Source organism: Monocercomonoides exilis, assembly GCF_001643675.1.
Source record: "Monocercomonoides exilis strain PA203 chromosome Unknown scaffold42-869251, whole genome shotgun sequence".
Taxonomy (NCBI): Eukaryota; Preaxostyla; order Oxymonadida; family Polymastigidae; genus Monocercomonoides; species Monocercomonoides exilis.
The window spans coordinates 75095-93237 of NW_027150587.1; the positions used below are offsets into that span (position 1 = coordinate 75095).

The window sequence follows — 18143 nt, forward strand, 5'->3', positions numbered from 1 at the left end:
CTGCAACATTTATCATTATTCTGCTGATCCAATTTTCGTATGCATTTGCGAATCATCTCTGTATATTTTTCAGTGTTCAATTCATTTCAAAGATACAATATGTTCAAGCCCAATCTCCTTGTCCGAGAGCGCGACAAGCTTGTTGAATATCAGTATTTGCTGTAGCTTGCCAACATTTATTGCTCCTCCCTTGATGGAATCCGATTTGCCAACTTCAGGTGCTTGCTGCGGGCTATTGTCGATATCTCATTGCTCGTTTTCCTCAATGACGACTTCGTCTGCACCATTTCTTTTTGCAGAAGGTGTCACTAGTGTCTCTGCTTTATATTCTGCATTTGAAAATATGACGAATAACCAAGCAGCGTATTCAGTTCATCATCCTTTTACAACCCCCTCTTCACATCATTACACGTCAATCAGCCACTGCTCATTCTTTTCTGTAAGTAATGTGTATGATGGAGGGCTATTTCAATCTGTAAACTGCCCTCGCACATCACTAACTTCGTTGAACAACACATTCAGTTCTTGTAATCGATCATCGAACACTGATTTTTATGGAACTGAAGAAAGTCCCTTATCTCTGCAAAGGATATCCATTCCAGATGGAGGAGAGCATTCATTTGTTTGGTGTGAATGGAAAAATGCATCCCCAAAAGAAAATGGAGGAGCTATTTGTTTTGGTGGTGTTAATGCATCGGCTAACATTAGCTTTTGTCTTTTCGATAATTTGAATGACACAGATCCAGGGAATAGGACTCATGGAGGGGCTTTGTATTTTTACAAAATAGCAAGTGTTTTCATTAATGCATCAAATTTTAGCAAATGCAGTTCGGGCCATGGAGGAGCTATTTGCAGTTGTGAGCAATGGATTAGCGAACAATTCAAATATCTTTTTTTTGAAAATTGCTCCATTTCTGGTTCTCATGGAATGGTATGTTACTTACGCCCAAAATATCTTCCACCATCAGGAATCTTCATTCTTTCAAACAGTCAATTTGAAAAGAATTCTGCTGGAGTCGCTGCAGGATGCATATTTATAAATGAGCCTATTCCGAACATTAACCTCTCAACACTTTTAATCACAGAAAACGTTTTTCTTTTCAACACCTTAGATGGAACAACCATTCAGAATAATCGCAATGGAGGAACAGGAATGTGCTTCGATGGACTTTCAGACCAGGCTGTTAGAACATCCTTCATTAAATTTTGCTTTTTCCACAAAAACATTGCAAAAAACGGAATGGGAAATGATGTGAATATTAATGGAGGAGTAGTAAATAACAATCCATTTTTTGAATCTTTTTCTACGACGATAGAAAAGCGAGTTTGGTACAACGGCACAGCGGATGGCGAAGTGTACAATGGATGGCTTCCTGTAAAGGTGATGCTTCTGACCCGATATGTTCATGAGAATGGAAACGACATGGAAGAACTTTGTGGGATGAACGACTCAATTCCGTGCAGAACGATTGGGCATGCATTTGGAAAGGTGAGGAACGATGTGGAGTGCAGAGTGATACTGCTTGAATCAGCCTTTGCTCCATCTTCTGTGCTATCCATCAACAGAAACGAAGTCAAAATAATTGGAAATGGAACAGACAAGACTGTCATTCGGACAAGCATGCTGTCAAGTTCCTTAATGTTGTTCACTATCAATACCGGATCTTTGAGTGCATCTTCATTGACAATTGACCACAACACTGCATCAGAAACAGTTGGGATATTATCTATTTCTGGTTCATCTGGGACAGCTCACCTGAAGCATCTTCTCATCACTTCGGTGAAAGCTCAGCCCACTTCTTTTAGCAATCTATTGTTTGACATTGCTTTCGGAAGCATTTCAATTGATTCCTGTATTGTGTCTTCTTTGAAAATAAGTACTCAATTTATCAAAGCTCCAATTTCATCTTTTTCCGAGATATCAAATACACGCTTCACAGAGGTCATTCGAAGCTCAGGAAATGGAGGAGTCATTGAATGCAACCCAACAAATGAGGAGTCATTGAAGTTGAATAACATCTCGTTTTCCGGGTGCAAGTGCGAGAATGGAAATGGAGGATGCATTTCCATTATAATGCAACCTGGCTCAAAAGCGAGACTTGGAGAAATTGATTAGCTGACTTTTGCTGACTGTGGCTCACAGGGAGCAGGAAACAACGGATTTGGAGGGGCAATATTTCTGAAATTGGAGAACTCGGCCAATGATTTTGTCTTTGACAAGATGACATTCACAAACTGTCGTGCTTCGCAATTCGGAAACAACATTTTTATTGAGGCGGCGAACTTCAGCCAAGTGATCAATGCAGAGCGGTTGAAGTTCAATCCTCAACTGAACGTGCTCACTGATCTGTGCGGGTATGAAAATGGTGATCGTTCGTTTGCGATTCCTCTTGTTCTTTTTCTCCGAAGCAAACCGAGCGAGTTTTATGTTGGAAATACGAATAAACGAGATTGGTACATGTGTGGATTTGTTGACGAGCAATGCTCAACAGTGGATTATGTGTTTCTGCAGCACAAAACATCAAGTGGAATGTCAATTGTTGTTGATGGAAGTTCCACCCTTTCGCGAGAGATATTTTTGTTCGATGGCTCCACAAATGTTAGAGGGATTGGATCTCAGACACAGCTCATCGTTAACAACAATTCGACAAAAAAATCAAGACGGGATGATTGTTAGCAGAGCGACAGTTTCTTTTTCGAGCATCAAGTTTTATTTGCCGAGTTCGCTGTCTGGAAGAGAAACTCTATTTCTGGTGCAGTCAGGATCTTTCTCGTCTGAACACTGTGCGCTGATGCTAATGTCAGACACAACATTGTCTTTTGGATTTGTTGTCAGCACTGGTGGAACAAGCATAGTGAAGTCGCTTGTGGTGAAAGGATTCAAATTAGCAGAAGCACCGCTGATGATTTCACACACAAACGGGCAATTGATTATTGATCTTTGCAACATTTCGAATACAACTGCCACATCAAATGAAGGAATAATTGAATGCACAAACGGAGGTTCGCTCACTCTTCAGAATTCAACGCTGGAAGGAATTGTGTGCAGCAGAAAGTCCCCCATATCGATTGAAAGTGTGAAAACAGTGAAAGTGGCAAAAATCAACATGAAATCTGTCGAGCTTGCAAATGGAAATGGAAGTGCAATGAATATTGTGGTGAATACTGGAAATATTGTTGAGATTTGTGAATCAACGTTTTATGATTGTTTGGCTTACTCGGGTTGTGGAGGAGGGATATATGTTTCGTTTGCTGGAAGCGGAAAGCTGAGTATCGGAAAAGAAGAAACACTCACATCATTCACCAAGTGCAGAGCAAGTGAAACAAGAACTCAATGCGGATGTGGCGGAGGGTTGTTTGTGAAGGCTGCTGGCCAGTTCAATGATTATTCGATTTCTTCAGTCAGCTTTATGAGCGGAGTTGAAAAAAACCATGCAGCGAAAGGAGGAAACAACATGTTTTTTGATGAGGGGAATTTGGCAGATTTGGTGAATTCTGGAAAAGTGAATGTGACGATCTCTACAAGCACAGCAGAATACGATGATGCAATGGGCTTCGAAAATGGAAATGATAATTATGCAATCCCTCTGGCTCTTTATTTTTTTGATCCATTCCCTTTGCCAGCAGTCGTTGGAGGAAACAACAAGAGAGATTTCAGTGGATGTGGCCATTCCGGTTTTCCATGCTCAACAATCGCATTCACAGCCAATCTTCGTTTTTCTTTATCGGACAAAGACATTTTTCTTGATCCTTCATTTGTTTGGAGCGAAGAAACAGAAATGACGTCTGGAGAATGGAAAGTGAAATGTGCGCAAAAGAACACAAGAATTGTGATTTCTCCTCCACTTCCAACAGATTCTCCCTCATTAATAGTTGCAACTCAGCCAGCAACAATCACGAATATCACGTTTGCATTGCCATTGTCGCTCAACTCCAGAACATCCTTGATTCAATGCAACGGAAATAGCCTGATATTGAACAGTTGTGGATTTTCACGAATTAATTCTGAAGAGAGAAGCGAAATCAGTTATATCTTTGCAAGAATAAGTAGTGGAACATTTGTTGCAAATGGTTTTGTTGTTGTTGCAGAAACAAATAAAATTGCATTTTCAGAGAGTCTGTTTTTGTTTGAGGGAGGAAGTTCGTTCACGATGCAGAGCTGCGAATTCAACGGAATAACCGTGAAGAACGGAAATGGTGGACTGCTTTACTCAAACGCGATTGGAGGAGACTCCGAGATTGTGATTGACGGATGCCAAATAAGTTCATCATGCGAAGACGGAAACGAGCTGAAAGGAGGAGCTTTGTTTGTCCAGAAACAGGGGAATATGGATGTCACTGTGAAGAACACCAGATTCAACATCTGTTGTGTGCCAAGCAGTGAAGAATTAAATGGAGGAAGAGGATTTGGAGGAGGGATATATCTGCATATTACAGATAATAATGGAATTTATTCACTGAAAAACCTGACATTCTTTGAGTGCAAAGCGTGGAAAGGAAACAACATATTTGTGGACGCCAACAACTTGACTGAAGCAGTTCGAGCGGATAACTTCCAAATAGCTTGGAGGGGGATGGACAAAACGGATTTGATGGGGTATGAGCGAATCTCCTGCAATCGAGAATATGCGATTCCTTTGGCTGCATTTCTGACTTCGTTTTCAGGAAGCGGATATGTTGTGGGTGAGGAAGATGGAGGATACGATCACTCAGGATGCGGATTTCTATTTGCACCTTGCCATTCAATTGGCAGACTTGTGGAATTGAAATTTGGATCAGTGCAAGAGCAAGGCGTTGCTGTGGTTCTTCCATCATTCCAGTTGGACAGCTGCACAAGGCTTGCCTCGTGTTCTGTTTCAATTTTGGCAACAACAAAAGGCACATCAATTTTTGTCTGCAGCAACGGAAGTGTGGATAGTGATGGATTAATCGAAACAGCAGCAGATGCATCGATTTCAAATATCTCATTTTCGTTACCTTCGACCTTCGTTGAAACTCCTCGTTTGTGTTTAATTCTGTGCGAACAATTAACTTTGAGAGTTTCTAATTGCTCAGCGACAAGGCAAGTGGAAAGTGATGCAATTCAATTCAGCATTCTTTGTGCAACAGGAGGTGAAGTGCATTTGGTTGAATTTGAGCTGAAAATAATTGATTTTGGAGGAGTTGCTTCCGTTGAGCTGAGCGGACAAGGAACATTATTATTCATAGCAGGATGCACTTTTGAAGGGATTGAGAGCCAGACTTCACATGGGCTTATTCACTTGAGTGATGGATCCTCAACCGACATCAAAAAGCTAAAAGTCGATGGCTCATCACTGGAAAGTGGCAGTATTATTTCGATTGGGGAAGGATGTGGAATGAAAATTGCATCGAGCGAATTGTCGAACGTGACTCGCAACAGCGGGAATGGCTCAGTCTTTTCAGGAGTTGTTGGGCAAGGAAAGCGAGTGGAGATCAGCAACTGCGTGTTTTCAAAAGATATGTGCCAAGGAGAGATTCCATTTGGCGGGATGGGGGCATTGAATGTGTCGGATGGAGGAGAGCTGATATTCACTCTGAACAGAGTGGAGAGCTGCACAGCACTGGGAGCACAGGGATATGGAGGAGGGCTGCACCTGAAATACGATGCAAATGCACAGTATTCGATGAAGTCAAACACTTTCACAGGAAATCTTGCTTCAAAGGGAAATGACTTATTGCTGCTTTGCGGGAATCCAGAAACTCTGATCAAAGAAGATCTGTGGTTTGGAACAATCGACGAACTGAACACGCCCGAGCAAAGTTTCTGGGTTATGGACTCGGTTGAAAGCCTAGTTATTGACTATTCAATCAAGAAATATTTGTTTTCTGGAACAGGAGATATTATTTTTGTTGAGGCAGGAAAAAGCACTTTGCCAAACTGTGGAAGCGATGCGAATCCATGCGATCGATTGGAAGTTGGGATGAGCAACCTGAAAGAGAACCAAACGACTGTCCAGATCAACAACTACAACTGGGTTTCTGGGGAGATGAGAAGAGATGGGAAGTCGCTGACGATCCGTGGGGTTGCTGATAAATCTGAGCTGAGAATCGAAAGCAACGGATTTTTCAATGTAGTCGATGACCTAACACCAACAGTGCTTCTGCTCAACAGACTTGTTTTCAGACTTCCTGCCTCTCCTGCAGAAGGAAACGTTGGAGTTATTCGGATGAATGGCGGACGACTGACAATACTAAGCTGCAAATTTGGAGGGAGTGAAGGTTCTGAAGAAGCTGGAAAGCTTTGGATCGTTGTTGGAGGAGGTGGAGAGATTCATTTTGAGAGCGTTGCCCTTTCACATATGACTTTTCTGTCGAGCTTCGGAATTGCTCGTATGGAGAGAGGGAAAATGTCCATCAATAATCTGAATGCGTCTCATGTTACATCTGAAGGAGATGGATTGATCCAGGAAATTGAAGGTAAAAGTTTTGAAATCAATGCTGCAAATATTACTGATTGCTCTGCTTCTGATGGAGGAATATTTGTTCTTTAGAATGTTGAGCAGACTTCAATTTCTGGAGGATGTGAATTTTTGAGATGCAAATCGATCAACAATGATGGAGGTGTTGCCAAATGTGAGCTTGCCTTCGAGAATAGATTCGATATGGAAAACGTTGAAATAAGTGAATGTGAAGCCAATGAGACAAGCGGAAGAGGAGGAGGCATTTTTCTTTGTTTAAGTGATGATTCCACAAACAACTTCAAATTTGGAGAAATGGAGTTTATCGAAAATAATGCTTGGTGCGGGAGGGATTTGTTTATCAGCTGCTCTGACCTGAATCAAACAGTTAATAACAGTCGCTTCATATTTGATTTATTTGATGAAAATGGAGCATCTGTAGTGGATATGAAAGGCATGGACAGCACGCTATTTGATGGCGAAGCAGCTGATCTGCTTCTGTTTCTGGTTAAATACGAATCGGATGAGGTATTTGTTGAACAAAATGGCATTGAAGTGAGGGGATGTGGCAGTTTGAGTTATCCCTGCTTGTCTTTCTGGAGAGGTGTGAAAAACGCAAATTTGAGTTCTCCGAACAGAATTATATGGATCGGATCAAACGTTGTCATTCAAGATGAATATGATCTGTCCAATTTCGAGGTCAAATCTTCAGTCTCTGAAAAGCATGCAAAACTTGATTTTGTTTCTGAAATAATTGGTTCTGGATCTTCTTCTGCGATAATTGCCAATTCGAAGAATCTTCAATTTTTCCTTGTAAAATTCTCATTGCCATCTGAATTCAGCACCAATCGTGAAGTTCTGATATCTTCTTCTCCTGAAAATGGGATGCTTCATTTGATTGATTGTGCATTTTTAGCGAGACAGCAAGGCACACTTTCATATTCTCTGATTTCTGTGAATGGAGGAACATTTTCGCTGATTCGTTGTACAATTGAAGATGCGAAGTTTGATTTCACGCCTATTTCTGCTTCTTCGGCTGTAATTGAAGCATGCAATATTTTTGGATCCAAGACAGAGAATGGGGAAGAAGGGGGAGCACTTCGAATTTCGTTGAAAGCAGAGCAGCAATTGATTCTCAACCGAACAACAGGAAAGAACTGTGAATGCTCATCGACAATTGGAAAAGGAGGTTTTCTTTTTGTTGACAGCACAGATTCAGAAAGCTCCTCTCCTTTTGTTTTTGATGCAATCACTTTGGAAGCCAACAAGGCGAGAATTGGGGAGCATATTTTCATTTTGTCGATTGATTTGAACTCAACAGTGACGTCATCTTCATTCATGTTTGATTATTCTTCAATGGAAAATACAACAAACCTTTTTGTGGGGAATGATGATTCCTGCAATTGCACTGACTTCTTCAGATTTCTTGTGGGCTATTCAAGTTCCCAAATATATATCTCTTCACTTGGCTTTGATGTGAAGAGATGTGGAAGTGAAGATGATCCATGCTTTTCTTTCTGGAAGGGGATACAACAAATTGATCGAAGTGAGACAAAGAAGGAGATAATAATTCACAACAAAACAGTTTTGAAGGACAGCTTTGTTCTTTCTAACTTCAAGATATGCTCTGGAACAACAACTGAAGTGGAAACCAGCCATTCAACGTTGGCTGTGAACCAAGAGGAGCCAGCAGAAGGCAAAGGATTGATAAGAAATAGCAAGACGCTGACATTTTCGTGGATAATTCTTTCAGCAGAGTTTATTTGTGAAAATGGAGAGAAAGTCATTGTGAAAAATGAAGAAGGCACTTTGTCTTTTGAAGATTGTTGGTTTTCTTTAACAAGCGCGGGCAATACTGCGCAAAACTACTTGTTTGTGGAAATGGTGAAAGGAGAGCTGAATGTTGATTATCTGAAGGTGGAGAGAGTCCACACAAAACGAGGTGTTTTCGATGTGTGTGATGGATGTGAATGCAGCGTGAACAAACTGAGCATTCTTTCATCCACAATCGAGAGTGGAAGCATTATTAATGTGAAGGATGAAGACGTAGCAATGAGAAATAACGCGAAAACAACAATTGGAATTAACGGATCAACTTTCTTTTCAGTTTCAAGGGCTGATGATGGACCGTGTGTTTGCATGAGCGATTGCAGCAACAGTGGTTGTATCGAAATGACCGTGAAAAATTCTTCGATCGAGTCGTGCAAAGCTCTTTCGTCTGAGAAAGGAGGTTCATTTTTCTCTTTGCTGAGCTTAGATGGTTCACTGAAAGTGGAAGAGACACGAATTGCTCAATGCTCTTGCTCCGCTGCTCGCGGAAGAGGAGGCGGAGAATATTTGGAGTTTTTGCAAAGAGGAGAATTGCTGTTTCTGTTCAAAAATGTGACATTTTCTGGAAACGAGGCATTTATTGGAAGAGACATTTTCATTGAATGCACAAATATTTCGAATCAAATCAACGAGACACAGTTTGCAATGGATTTGAGGGCAGATTCTTTCATCCGTCTCAATGCAATTTATGGGATTGACCCAACGCTCTCCGAGCCTGTTGATCTGATGGATCTGATCACGATATACCAGTCAGCCACGATTGTTGTTTCGAACATTTTTGGAAAAGGAGGAGTGAATGATAGGCAGTGTGGTACAAGCACCCATCCTTGCTTATCCCTTGGATATGGTGTTGGCCATCTTGTGGGAGACTTTCTGAGGATTGTAGCCATTGACGAGCAAAGCGAGATTGAAAAGGAAGTTGAGCTGAATGATATCACCATCCAATCGAAGAGTTTCATAAAAGCTAAGCTAATTGTTTTATCTGCAATTACTGCAGCTGATTTAACATTGATTAAAGCAAAAGGAAGAAATCGCCTTGAATCAGTCGACTTCCTGTTTGCAGACTCATTTTCATCAAATCACGAAACAATTCTGGAAATTGACGAAGGAAACATGCTGATTGCCGATGTTACATTCAAGCCGGAGAATGCTAATACAAAAGCTTCTTTGAATGAGCTTATCCGGATGGAAGGCGGAATGTTGTTGCTCAGTCAAGTTTCAATCGAAAGAATTGATGCAACGACTCTGTGCACATTCAAAAAAGGAGCGTGTCAATTTCGTTCAGTTTCTTTAATAGATGTGACATCACTTCGAGATCTGTTTGTTGTGTTATGCGAAAGCATCTCGATGAAGGAAGTGGAAATAAAGAATGTGGAAAGCCAGAAGAGCATCCTCAGTTTGGATGGAGCTGAGAACAAAGTGCAGAGAATCTCAATGAGTGCTTCTTTATCAGAATGTATTGTCTCCAACGCATCTTGCAGAGGAAATAGTCCGATGATTTGTATCTGTAACAGAAGAAATGTGAGCTTGTCGAATTACTCTGTTATTCTTTCTCTGTCACAAGTTGAGAAAGGAATGATGATATCTTTGCTTTCTTGTTCTGAAATTTTTATGGATTCGTGTTCTTTCAAAGGAGAATTGGGAGCTTCAAAAGAGAATCGAACGAATGAGAATTTGGCAGCTGTTTGCAGATGGAACGGATCTCTTGTTAACTTCGAGCAAAGCGTCGCCTTCATGAAAGACACAACGATCTCCAATTCATCAGTTGGAGGGTTGTCAGTGTCAGGTGGAAGTATCGAAATAACAAAAGGAGAATTTCTCGACAACAATCCCAATATTGAGGGATACGCATCGGCTCGAAGAAACGTTCACTGTTCAGATTCCGGAGTGTTGAATGTTGTAAGCTTGAAAGGAGGAGATGGAGTGAAGGATAACTCATCTCTTTGGATTCTGAGCGATGACTGCAAATTAGATGGGATAGCAGGTGAACGAATTTCTCCATTCTTCATTCCCATTTTGGATTCCGCAAAAATGGAAAAAGAGATTGATTCGGCAAAGATTGTTTTTGAGGGTTCGTTGCTTCTTCCGTGCAATCTTTCGTTCCAGCTTGTGGTGTCCATTGGTGATGAAAAGTCGATCACTACGTTTTATTTCAAAGAGGATTCATTTGAGTTGGAAACATATGTCTTCTCTTTTATCAATTCAGACTTAATTAATTCAGCTCCCAATGAAGCAGAGATTTCAGTGAGAATTCTGTTTGGAACGTCAGATGCTCCTTCCTTCACTTCTGCAGCTGTGCTGAGGAACAGAAGCGAACCCGAAGCAAAAACAGACGAAATCACTGTTGAAAGTGGAAAAGGATATGGTTCTTCTTCAACAGTTTTAATAATTGTATTGGTAATAATTTTGTTGATTGTTCTTATAGTTGCCATTGTTCTGGCTGTTCGATGGAAGAAGGTGAAGAATGAAGCAGAAGATCTGAGAGAGATTGTGAATGACAACATCAGAAAAGATCCGAAAGCGTTTGAGATGGTGACGATGGAGATGTCACCGGAGGAGCAGTGGCGAAGAGCAGAGAGGGAGGCAGAGAAGAAGAATGAAGAAAGGATCAAGAAGAGAATACATGAGACGAATATGGAGCACTCAGAATCATCAGAGCATCTTCTATCTGAAAGTGGATCCACTGAATATATCCTTGGAAGAGACTCAGATAAGATTCCTCAATGGATGTTAGAAAAGGTAGATGAGAAAGAAGAAGAGACAAAGAAGAGAACTCCATCTCCGTCCATTTCATCCACTTCAACAACAGACACTTCAGACACAGATACCACTTTTGTTCGATCAGAGAGCATGTGCCCCACCACCTCTTCTATGTCGAACCTGGTGGATGCAATGGCCTGTTCATCGCCTCATGAGAAATTGATTGTGGATCTGAGGGATTCATTGTTCATGCTTCTTCATGGAAGGAACAAGACAAAGGAGATGGCGATTGGAAGTCTTCAGCAAAGAGAGCAGACAGCTGCTCAGATCCTGTTTTGGGTGGCGAATGGGGCTCTCCATTCATTTGATGAAATGGAAAGTCCTTTTCAATCATTGAACAATCTGAGTCCTCACATTGTTCTTTTCTCCGAACACATGGTGATCTGCATTGTGATGCATTCAGACTTATTGTCAGATGATAACTCAGATTTTTCATCCATTTCTTCATCAACGGTTGTGACTTCTGCAAGTGATGATGAAGATTCTCTTCCCTCGTCTGCCTTTGAGGACGAGGATGCCTTCAAAAAAGAGTGCATGAGGTGGAAGGCTCCTGAGCTACTGATGAACAAGAAGTTGGGAGCAACAAAGAGCTCTGTGGCATTTTCAATTGGGATGATGTTGTGGGAGTGCCTGACTCTGCAGATCCCGTTTGGGGATTTTGAGGGGGAGGTGGCAGGCCAGAAGATCGTGAATGGAGAGAGACCGAATATGAAAAAAGTTGAAGGGTCTCGATTGAAAGGAATGGTGGAAACAAGTGTGCTGGCTCAGATGCCAGACAGAATGTCACTTTCAGAAATGAAGAGAGAATTCATTGGATTATTTCCAGCGAATGCAGCAATACTGACAGCTTCAGATGCGCTGTGCTATGCAAGGGGAAGCAGAGAAGGTAGAGGTGAAAGCTTTGCTCGAAGAGACAGCAGAATAGTGGAGTGTGTTTTAATTGATGAACACAAAGACATTATAATTGTTGGGAAAGGAAACATCCCCGAAAATAAAAATGAAAAAAATGAAAAAATGAAATAAATGTGAGGAGAGATCATATCAAAAAGATTTAAAAGAAGAGTAAAAAAACAATGAATATTCGATTTGAGTAAATAATGTGTGTCTGATTATGTACACACACTCTTGGTTTATTGGAAGCACAGTTACTGGGCATTGTTTCAATTTATGCTTATGTAAAATGAGAATTGTTCATCAAAAATTAGTATTTATTCTTGATTCTCAATCATTTCTGAAGTTTTCTGCAATTATTTGTTATTCGTTCAATTTTTTGCTTTATTAATCTATCCAGTATTACAAATTCTATTTTCAACTTTATTACAAAACTGGCTTGAGTGTTTTGTTGGAGCAGCTATTCAAAACTTTCAAATATTCTTCATTTTTATCAGACATTTTTTGGGAGTGAAGAATGAGTTTTTTTTTTCTTTTTCACCTTTGAAGTCAATTATTTTTGCATTTTTTTAAAAGATAATTCTATTTTCAAGTTCAAATTAAATTTTCAAAGTTAATATTCAATTTGTTTGTTTGGAAAGTGAAATTTTCATTTAACTCGAAGCAAACTGTTTCAATTTTGCATTTTGAGGCTTTTTTCTTTGACAATCGATTTATATCTTCAAAATTTTTTGAAAATTATTTTGTTTGAAGAAAGTGGAACGAAGTGAAAAACAATTCATTTTGGTTTCATTTTTGTAATTGAGAATGAAAATTCGATAATTAATTTGTTCAATTCGATAAACAAACAATCGAAAAGCTTTGTATCTTTTTAATTATGTTTATTTCAAAAAACATAGACAACTTCAAGCAAATATCATGAAGTGAAAATTTATCTTTTCAAAGAAAATACTTAATGAAGATAAAAAACATATAATCATCGTTGATAAAAACAACACACATACACATACATAAAGAAAATAATAAAAATATTGGAAAAAAAAGAAAGAAAATAGAAAAAAATTAGTTCTTTGAAAAAAAAAATAATTGGCAACTTACTTTCGAAAATCACACTTTCATGAGTGTTTTGATCAAAAAATAATCCTTTTTGAAATTCTTGAAAAATAGGTTGGAAGAGAATAACAGTCATTCTCCACGAATCGAAAAAAAGAAACTGTTTTGCCAGAATTTCCAAAAAGAGTTATTGTTTGATGAAAACACTAATGAAAGTGTGATTTTTGAAATAAGGTGCCAACTGCAATTGATCATGGCTGTCATGTGAATGTTATTGTAATTTGAAATCAATTTTTATTCCTTTTTTCACAAGCAGTCTCACATACAGGATAAATGTCGGTACAAAATCCAATCCCATTCCAATGCCAAACATCAAGCATATTCCGTTCAATGTTGGCTTGTACACACCAGTCAAATAAAGAATAAACAGAATTCCATAATAAAATCCATCAATGCATATTGATTGAATTAGCATATATCCTGTTTTCCCCAAGCCGTAAAACGTGCTGTCGAAAACTGTCGAGTTGAATATGAATTTGACGTAGAAGCCTGTTTCAATGAGCACAACATTGAAGACTTTGATGTATTCAGAACAGTTCAACACATAGCGCAAAAACAGCTTCCACAAAGGGATGCTCACCAGCCATAACAAGGCGAATAGGGTGGCCATGCACAAATACCCGAAAGTTTTCGCTCAGATATTATCCTCAGATTCTCCAACTTCTTTTTTCACAACATCTGCAAGAGCCAGCGAAGGAATTAGCAACCATTGCCAAATAAAATTGTTTGCAACCCAATAAACCCCCTGTTCAGCCACAATGTTCACCATTCTGATGACCATCACCATGAAGACGACATTTCTTAATAATGATTCCAAACCGGAATACTTCCCAACACTGAGCCACTCCTTCAGCAAACCAAAATTCCATTTGGTTTTCACAAAGAAGCTTATGCTTTCTCCTCTCAACAAGAGCAATGCAACAATAAATATGACAAAATTGACAATGATATTCGAAATGGCAATTCCGTTAACTCCAATATTCAATGAAACTTTCAAAGTGCTCACCAAAAATGTGTCCAGAATGATCATTAACAGCATCTGAATAATCAGCAAGATGAACATGTATTTTTCCTTTTTCAATGTCACAAGAACAAGTGAAATAAACCTCCACAGCGTTGAAAAGATTCCTCCAACAGTTTCTATTCTGACATATGTCACTGTCACATCAATAAGTTCATTATTTTGCGCCATGAAAACCACAAGAGGCTTTGCAGCAGAAACCAAAATTATGGACACTAAAACATAAACCGCTGCTGTGACAGTTATTCCTGTTCTGACCTTGTTTGCAAACTCTTTCGAATCGTTCAATGACTTTCCCAAAAGATGGAAAAGAGGAAGGATCAAGGCTTCCTGGGCCACTTCATAAAACAAATTCACCCATGACATTTGGCTTGCAATATTCACCCCCGAATCGCTCGGTAACTCTCCAAGAAAAAAGATTCTGACTGTTTGATAAATTGTTGGCAAAATCATTGAAATGAATATTGCTGCCCAAAGTCTAATGTTCACAGTTTTGAAAGCTCTCAAAATTCTCATGAAGGATAAATCGAATTTCACTTCTTTGTTGATTTGAGAACTTTTCAGGCAAAGGGCAAGAAACGAGCACACAAATCTATTGAATGGTTTTGTTGATCAAAAAATGCAAATCACTTTTTGAATTATAATTGAAATCGAAATGATTCAAACAAAATGACAAAGCCAGGCGTTTGTAACAAAAAAAGCAGAAGCGATGTATGTCAGTCGAAAGACCAAATCTATTCCGATTGTTTGACATTTTTTTCTGTAATTCGCATTTTTATCTCTTCTTCTTCTTCTTCTTCTTCTTCTTCAAGTGGTTCTGTGCTTTTCATTTCTCTTCCAATTGTTTTGAGAAAAAAAAATAGCACTCAAAATCTATTCCTACTTTCGCGGTTGTTTGAAACTTTGCAGAGTTCAGATAAGTTATGGAAGTGACAAGATTCATAACATATTGAAAAAAGAAGAATAAATAAAGGCACAAAATGTGAAGATGAATGAGGAGAACAAAAAAGAATATGAAGAAGAATATGAACATGAAGAAGAAACGGATGCTAAATGATCAGAATGCAACATAATAACAGCATTTGCAAACCAAATTCTTGCAATGGCATTGCTGAAGAAAGAATAAAAGAAGAAATAGAAGCTGAAAGAGAAATGAAATGAAATGAGTTCGACCATGCTCTTTGGGCGAGCTGGGTGACAGAGGCGAAAAAGATTCATCTGAAGAAAATGCAGATCAAATGAACAGATTTGAATTTCATAATAGTCAATAGCAGCAAGAGAAGGTAGATTTATTTTATGTTGCCTCATGAGAATATGATGGCTGTCCAAACAGCAAATTCTCAAACACGATAAAGATATTCTTTCCATCAACCAAATTAAAAAATATCGTCGATAAAGAGATCGAAGGAGAAGGAGAAGAAATCACATAAGCTGCAAAAAATCTGCATGAAATGGATTGTCCCCGTGAATGACGCTCAACACAAAAAATGCTGTTAATTGTAATGGGAAAATGATTATTATCAAAAAAGAAATTTGTTTTGCGTTGATTATATGAATTTTTCAAAAGAACACACATGCTCTCCCTTTCGCAAAAGAAGAAGATTGCTCAATCACCAATGCTGCCATTCTCCTTTTCCCTTATTTCTCAGTGCCCCTTTCTCCAACATCCTTTTTTCTCACATAAATATCATGTTTTCGATCTTCTCATCCACTATTATTTTTCGAAAAAAAAAATATCTTTTCATTTTTTCTTTCCAAGTGCTGTTCAATTGCTGTCATTTCTTTTCGCTCTCATCCATATGCTTTGAAATCGAATTTGCTTTTCCACCCCCCTGTTCAAGATGAATACAAAAAATCTTCAATTCATATCTTCTGCTTGTATCTCGAAATCCAGTACTCTTCTGATGCTCTGCTCAGAAAAACAAAATAAAGTGCATTTGTATAATTTTTCGGATTCTTGGACTCTGAAAAAAATATTTATAAAATCATCTTTTCAACGAACAAGAATGATAAAAAAACGCATCCATCACAATTTTCATATGTCATTTTGGAAAATGAATTTCCTTCAAAGATGTTTTTAACAAAAAACCATCTCGTCCAATTCCATCATCGACACTTTGCTAACGCTATCTCATTTCAGTGTTGAAAATAAAATCTCCTATTCTTAGCAAAAAGTTCGCTCACCGATCTCTCATTTTTGGAAAGAAAATTTGTGTTCTTTCAAATCTGATGATCCGAATATCCATAACAATAAACTTGAAAAAGATTAAGCGTTGCTTTTCTCCTTTATTCCAACTCAAAAATATTTATGCAAAAAGCTACGGTGTGAATTCTTGTATTTTCATGATTATTTTTGGGTTAAATTTGTGCAACTTTTTTCTATCCAAACACATTCGAATTCAATGTGAATGATGTAAATCGCTTTGTATTTTTTTGAATGCAATGTTTTTTCAAAAATGCAGGATATAGATAACACAAAAAAGTTCAATGGCGTGCAATTGCAGTTGCATGTGAATTCTTTTTGATTGGATTTCTTTCTTTGTTTTTTGAAGAATTATTTTCCCGGTTGAGCAGCAACTCAGCTGATGAGCAGAAACGGGCAATCGAAGAGATTAATGAAATGATTATTGAAATGAACGAAAAAGATTCCAATTTAATTTTCACAAAAGAACTGTTCGACAAAATGGACAAAATGATTGAAGAAAAGGAAATATGTTTGGAAAATGCGTTTGTGTTGCTGAAGAGCATAGGATGTTGGAATGTACTGAAAAATGTATTTAATTACGGTTTTTATGAATCTTCATTGAATCAACGATTTAAGAAAATGATTATTGAAGAAGAACTGAAAAAAGAAGAGAAGGAAGAGAAGCTTCTTGTTGACCTTTTTGAGTGCTTCATTTTTCTTAACTTTTGTTTCCCGCCAAACTCGCTTTCAATTTGCGTTCCTTGCCTTTTGAAGTCTTCATCAAACAAAGAGGAAAACAAAGATGCCCAAACAGAAGTGGAAGTGGCTTTGATTGCATTAAGCGGAGCTGGATATTGCGTATGAAAACTTCTTTTCCAATTGTGAGACTAATATCCCCCCTCCTCTCTCATTTTTTTAAAATTTATTTTTTTGATTTTTTTTCTTCACTTTATTTTATTTTATTTATTTATTTTTTGCATAGTACGTGGAAAGAGAACTGTATTTGAATGAAATCAAGGAGATCATCGAATATCATAAGGAGCATCATAATCTGACACGAATCGCATATCAATCGGCTTGGATGTTTTTAATAAAAAGAATAATCTTTGAGAACAGTTTGGAAGAAATTATTGTGAATGAGCTGCATTTTGGAAGAGAAGCAGCAAAAGAACTGGAAGAACTCTCGAAATGTGTTGATGGGAGGAGAAAAGAAGGATGGAAAGGAGGAAAAGAAACGAAAGAAGAGCTTCTTTTAATGAAATGGATTGAAACATTGTGGGTTTATTTTTTCCATTGCAAATTGTGGAATGAAGACTTTGCTGATCTAATTAACAGCCTTGTTCGGGTATTTCGAATAGCAAAGGATAATCACAGAGAAATAAGAAAAGAATGCATTTATGTGTTAGAAGAAGCAGCAAGAAATAGAAGTGTGACAGTTGGTGATTTGTTAGTGAGCGGAGGAGCTGTTGATGCTTTTCTGGAGGAGATTCACAAATCAACAATGGATGACAAAATTACAATTAAAAGCTTGGAATTCTTCTTCAATATTTCAAATCGTTTGAAAAAAGAGGATGATGAAAGGAAAGAAGCGAAAAGAAAGGCAGCAAAAAGAAAGGTGCTTGAAAAAATGGAGGAGGAAGGATACGAAGATACCATCTTTTGCTTTAAGGGAATGTTGTATTTTCTTTGTATGAATTATGAACACAGAATGGCATGTAATGTTTCATACTATTTTGTGAATGTTTGAGTAAATGAAACAATTGTTCTTTTTTCTTTTCTTTTCTTTTCTTTTCTTTTTTCTTTTTCTTTTTTCCTTTTTCATTTCACAATTCAGCAAGTTTAAAATGTTTTTTCAAAAGCTATTTTTTCATAACTTCAAAATGGAACAAAATGAACAGGAAAAAAAAAAAAAAAGAAGTCAAGA

At 38.2% G+C, this 18143-nt stretch overlaps 5 protein-coding genes across 5 annotated transcripts; 4 read left to right on the forward strand and 1 right to left on the reverse strand.

The window, feature by feature from the left end:
* Positions 1-193: 193 nt before the first annotated feature.
* Positions 194-2116, forward strand: MONOS_16325p1 (uncharacterized protein; the record flags this gene model as incomplete). Its single annotated transcript, XM_067869240.1, has 1 exon — positions 194-2116. The coding sequence occupies one exon, from the start codon at positions 194-196 to the stop codon at positions 2114-2116; it is 1923 nt and encodes a 640-aa protein (XP_067722245.1).
* A 241-nt stretch (positions 2117-2357) lies between these two features.
* On the forward strand, positions 2358-6512 carry MONOS_16325p2 (uncharacterized protein; the record flags this gene model as incomplete). Its single annotated transcript, XM_067869241.1, has 1 exon — positions 2358-6512. The coding sequence occupies one exon, from the start codon at positions 2358-2360 to the stop codon at positions 6510-6512; it is 4155 nt and encodes a 1384-aa protein (XP_067722246.1).
* A 111-nt stretch (positions 6513-6623) lies between these two features.
* On the forward strand, positions 6624-12032 carry MONOS_13421 (uncharacterized protein; the record flags this gene model as incomplete). The annotated part of the gene is made up of 1 exon (XM_067866121.1): positions 6624-12032. The coding sequence occupies one exon, from the start codon at positions 6624-6626 to the stop codon at positions 12030-12032; it is 5409 nt and encodes a 1802-aa protein (XP_067722247.1).
* Positions 12033-13647: 1615 nt separating this feature from the next.
* MONOS_13420 (putative na+-driven multidrug efflux pump) lies at positions 13648-14400 on the reverse strand (the record flags this gene model as incomplete). The annotated part of the gene is made up of 1 exon (XM_067866120.1): positions 13648-14400. One exon carries the CDS (start codon positions 14398-14400, stop codon positions 13648-13650), a length of 753 nt encoding a protein of 250 aa, XP_067722248.1.
* A 1894-nt stretch (positions 14401-16294) lies between these two features.
* On the forward strand, positions 16295-17966 carry MONOS_18012 (uncharacterized protein; the record flags this gene model as incomplete). The annotated part of the gene is made up of 4 exons (XM_067870991.1): positions 16295-16357; positions 16497-16524; positions 16587-17077; positions 17202-17966. The coding sequence occupies exons 1-4, from the start codon at positions 16343-16345 to the stop codon at positions 17964-17966; spliced, it is 1299 nt and encodes a 432-aa protein (XP_067722249.1). The 5' UTR covers positions 16295-16342.
* Positions 17967-18143: the final 177 nt, after the last annotated feature.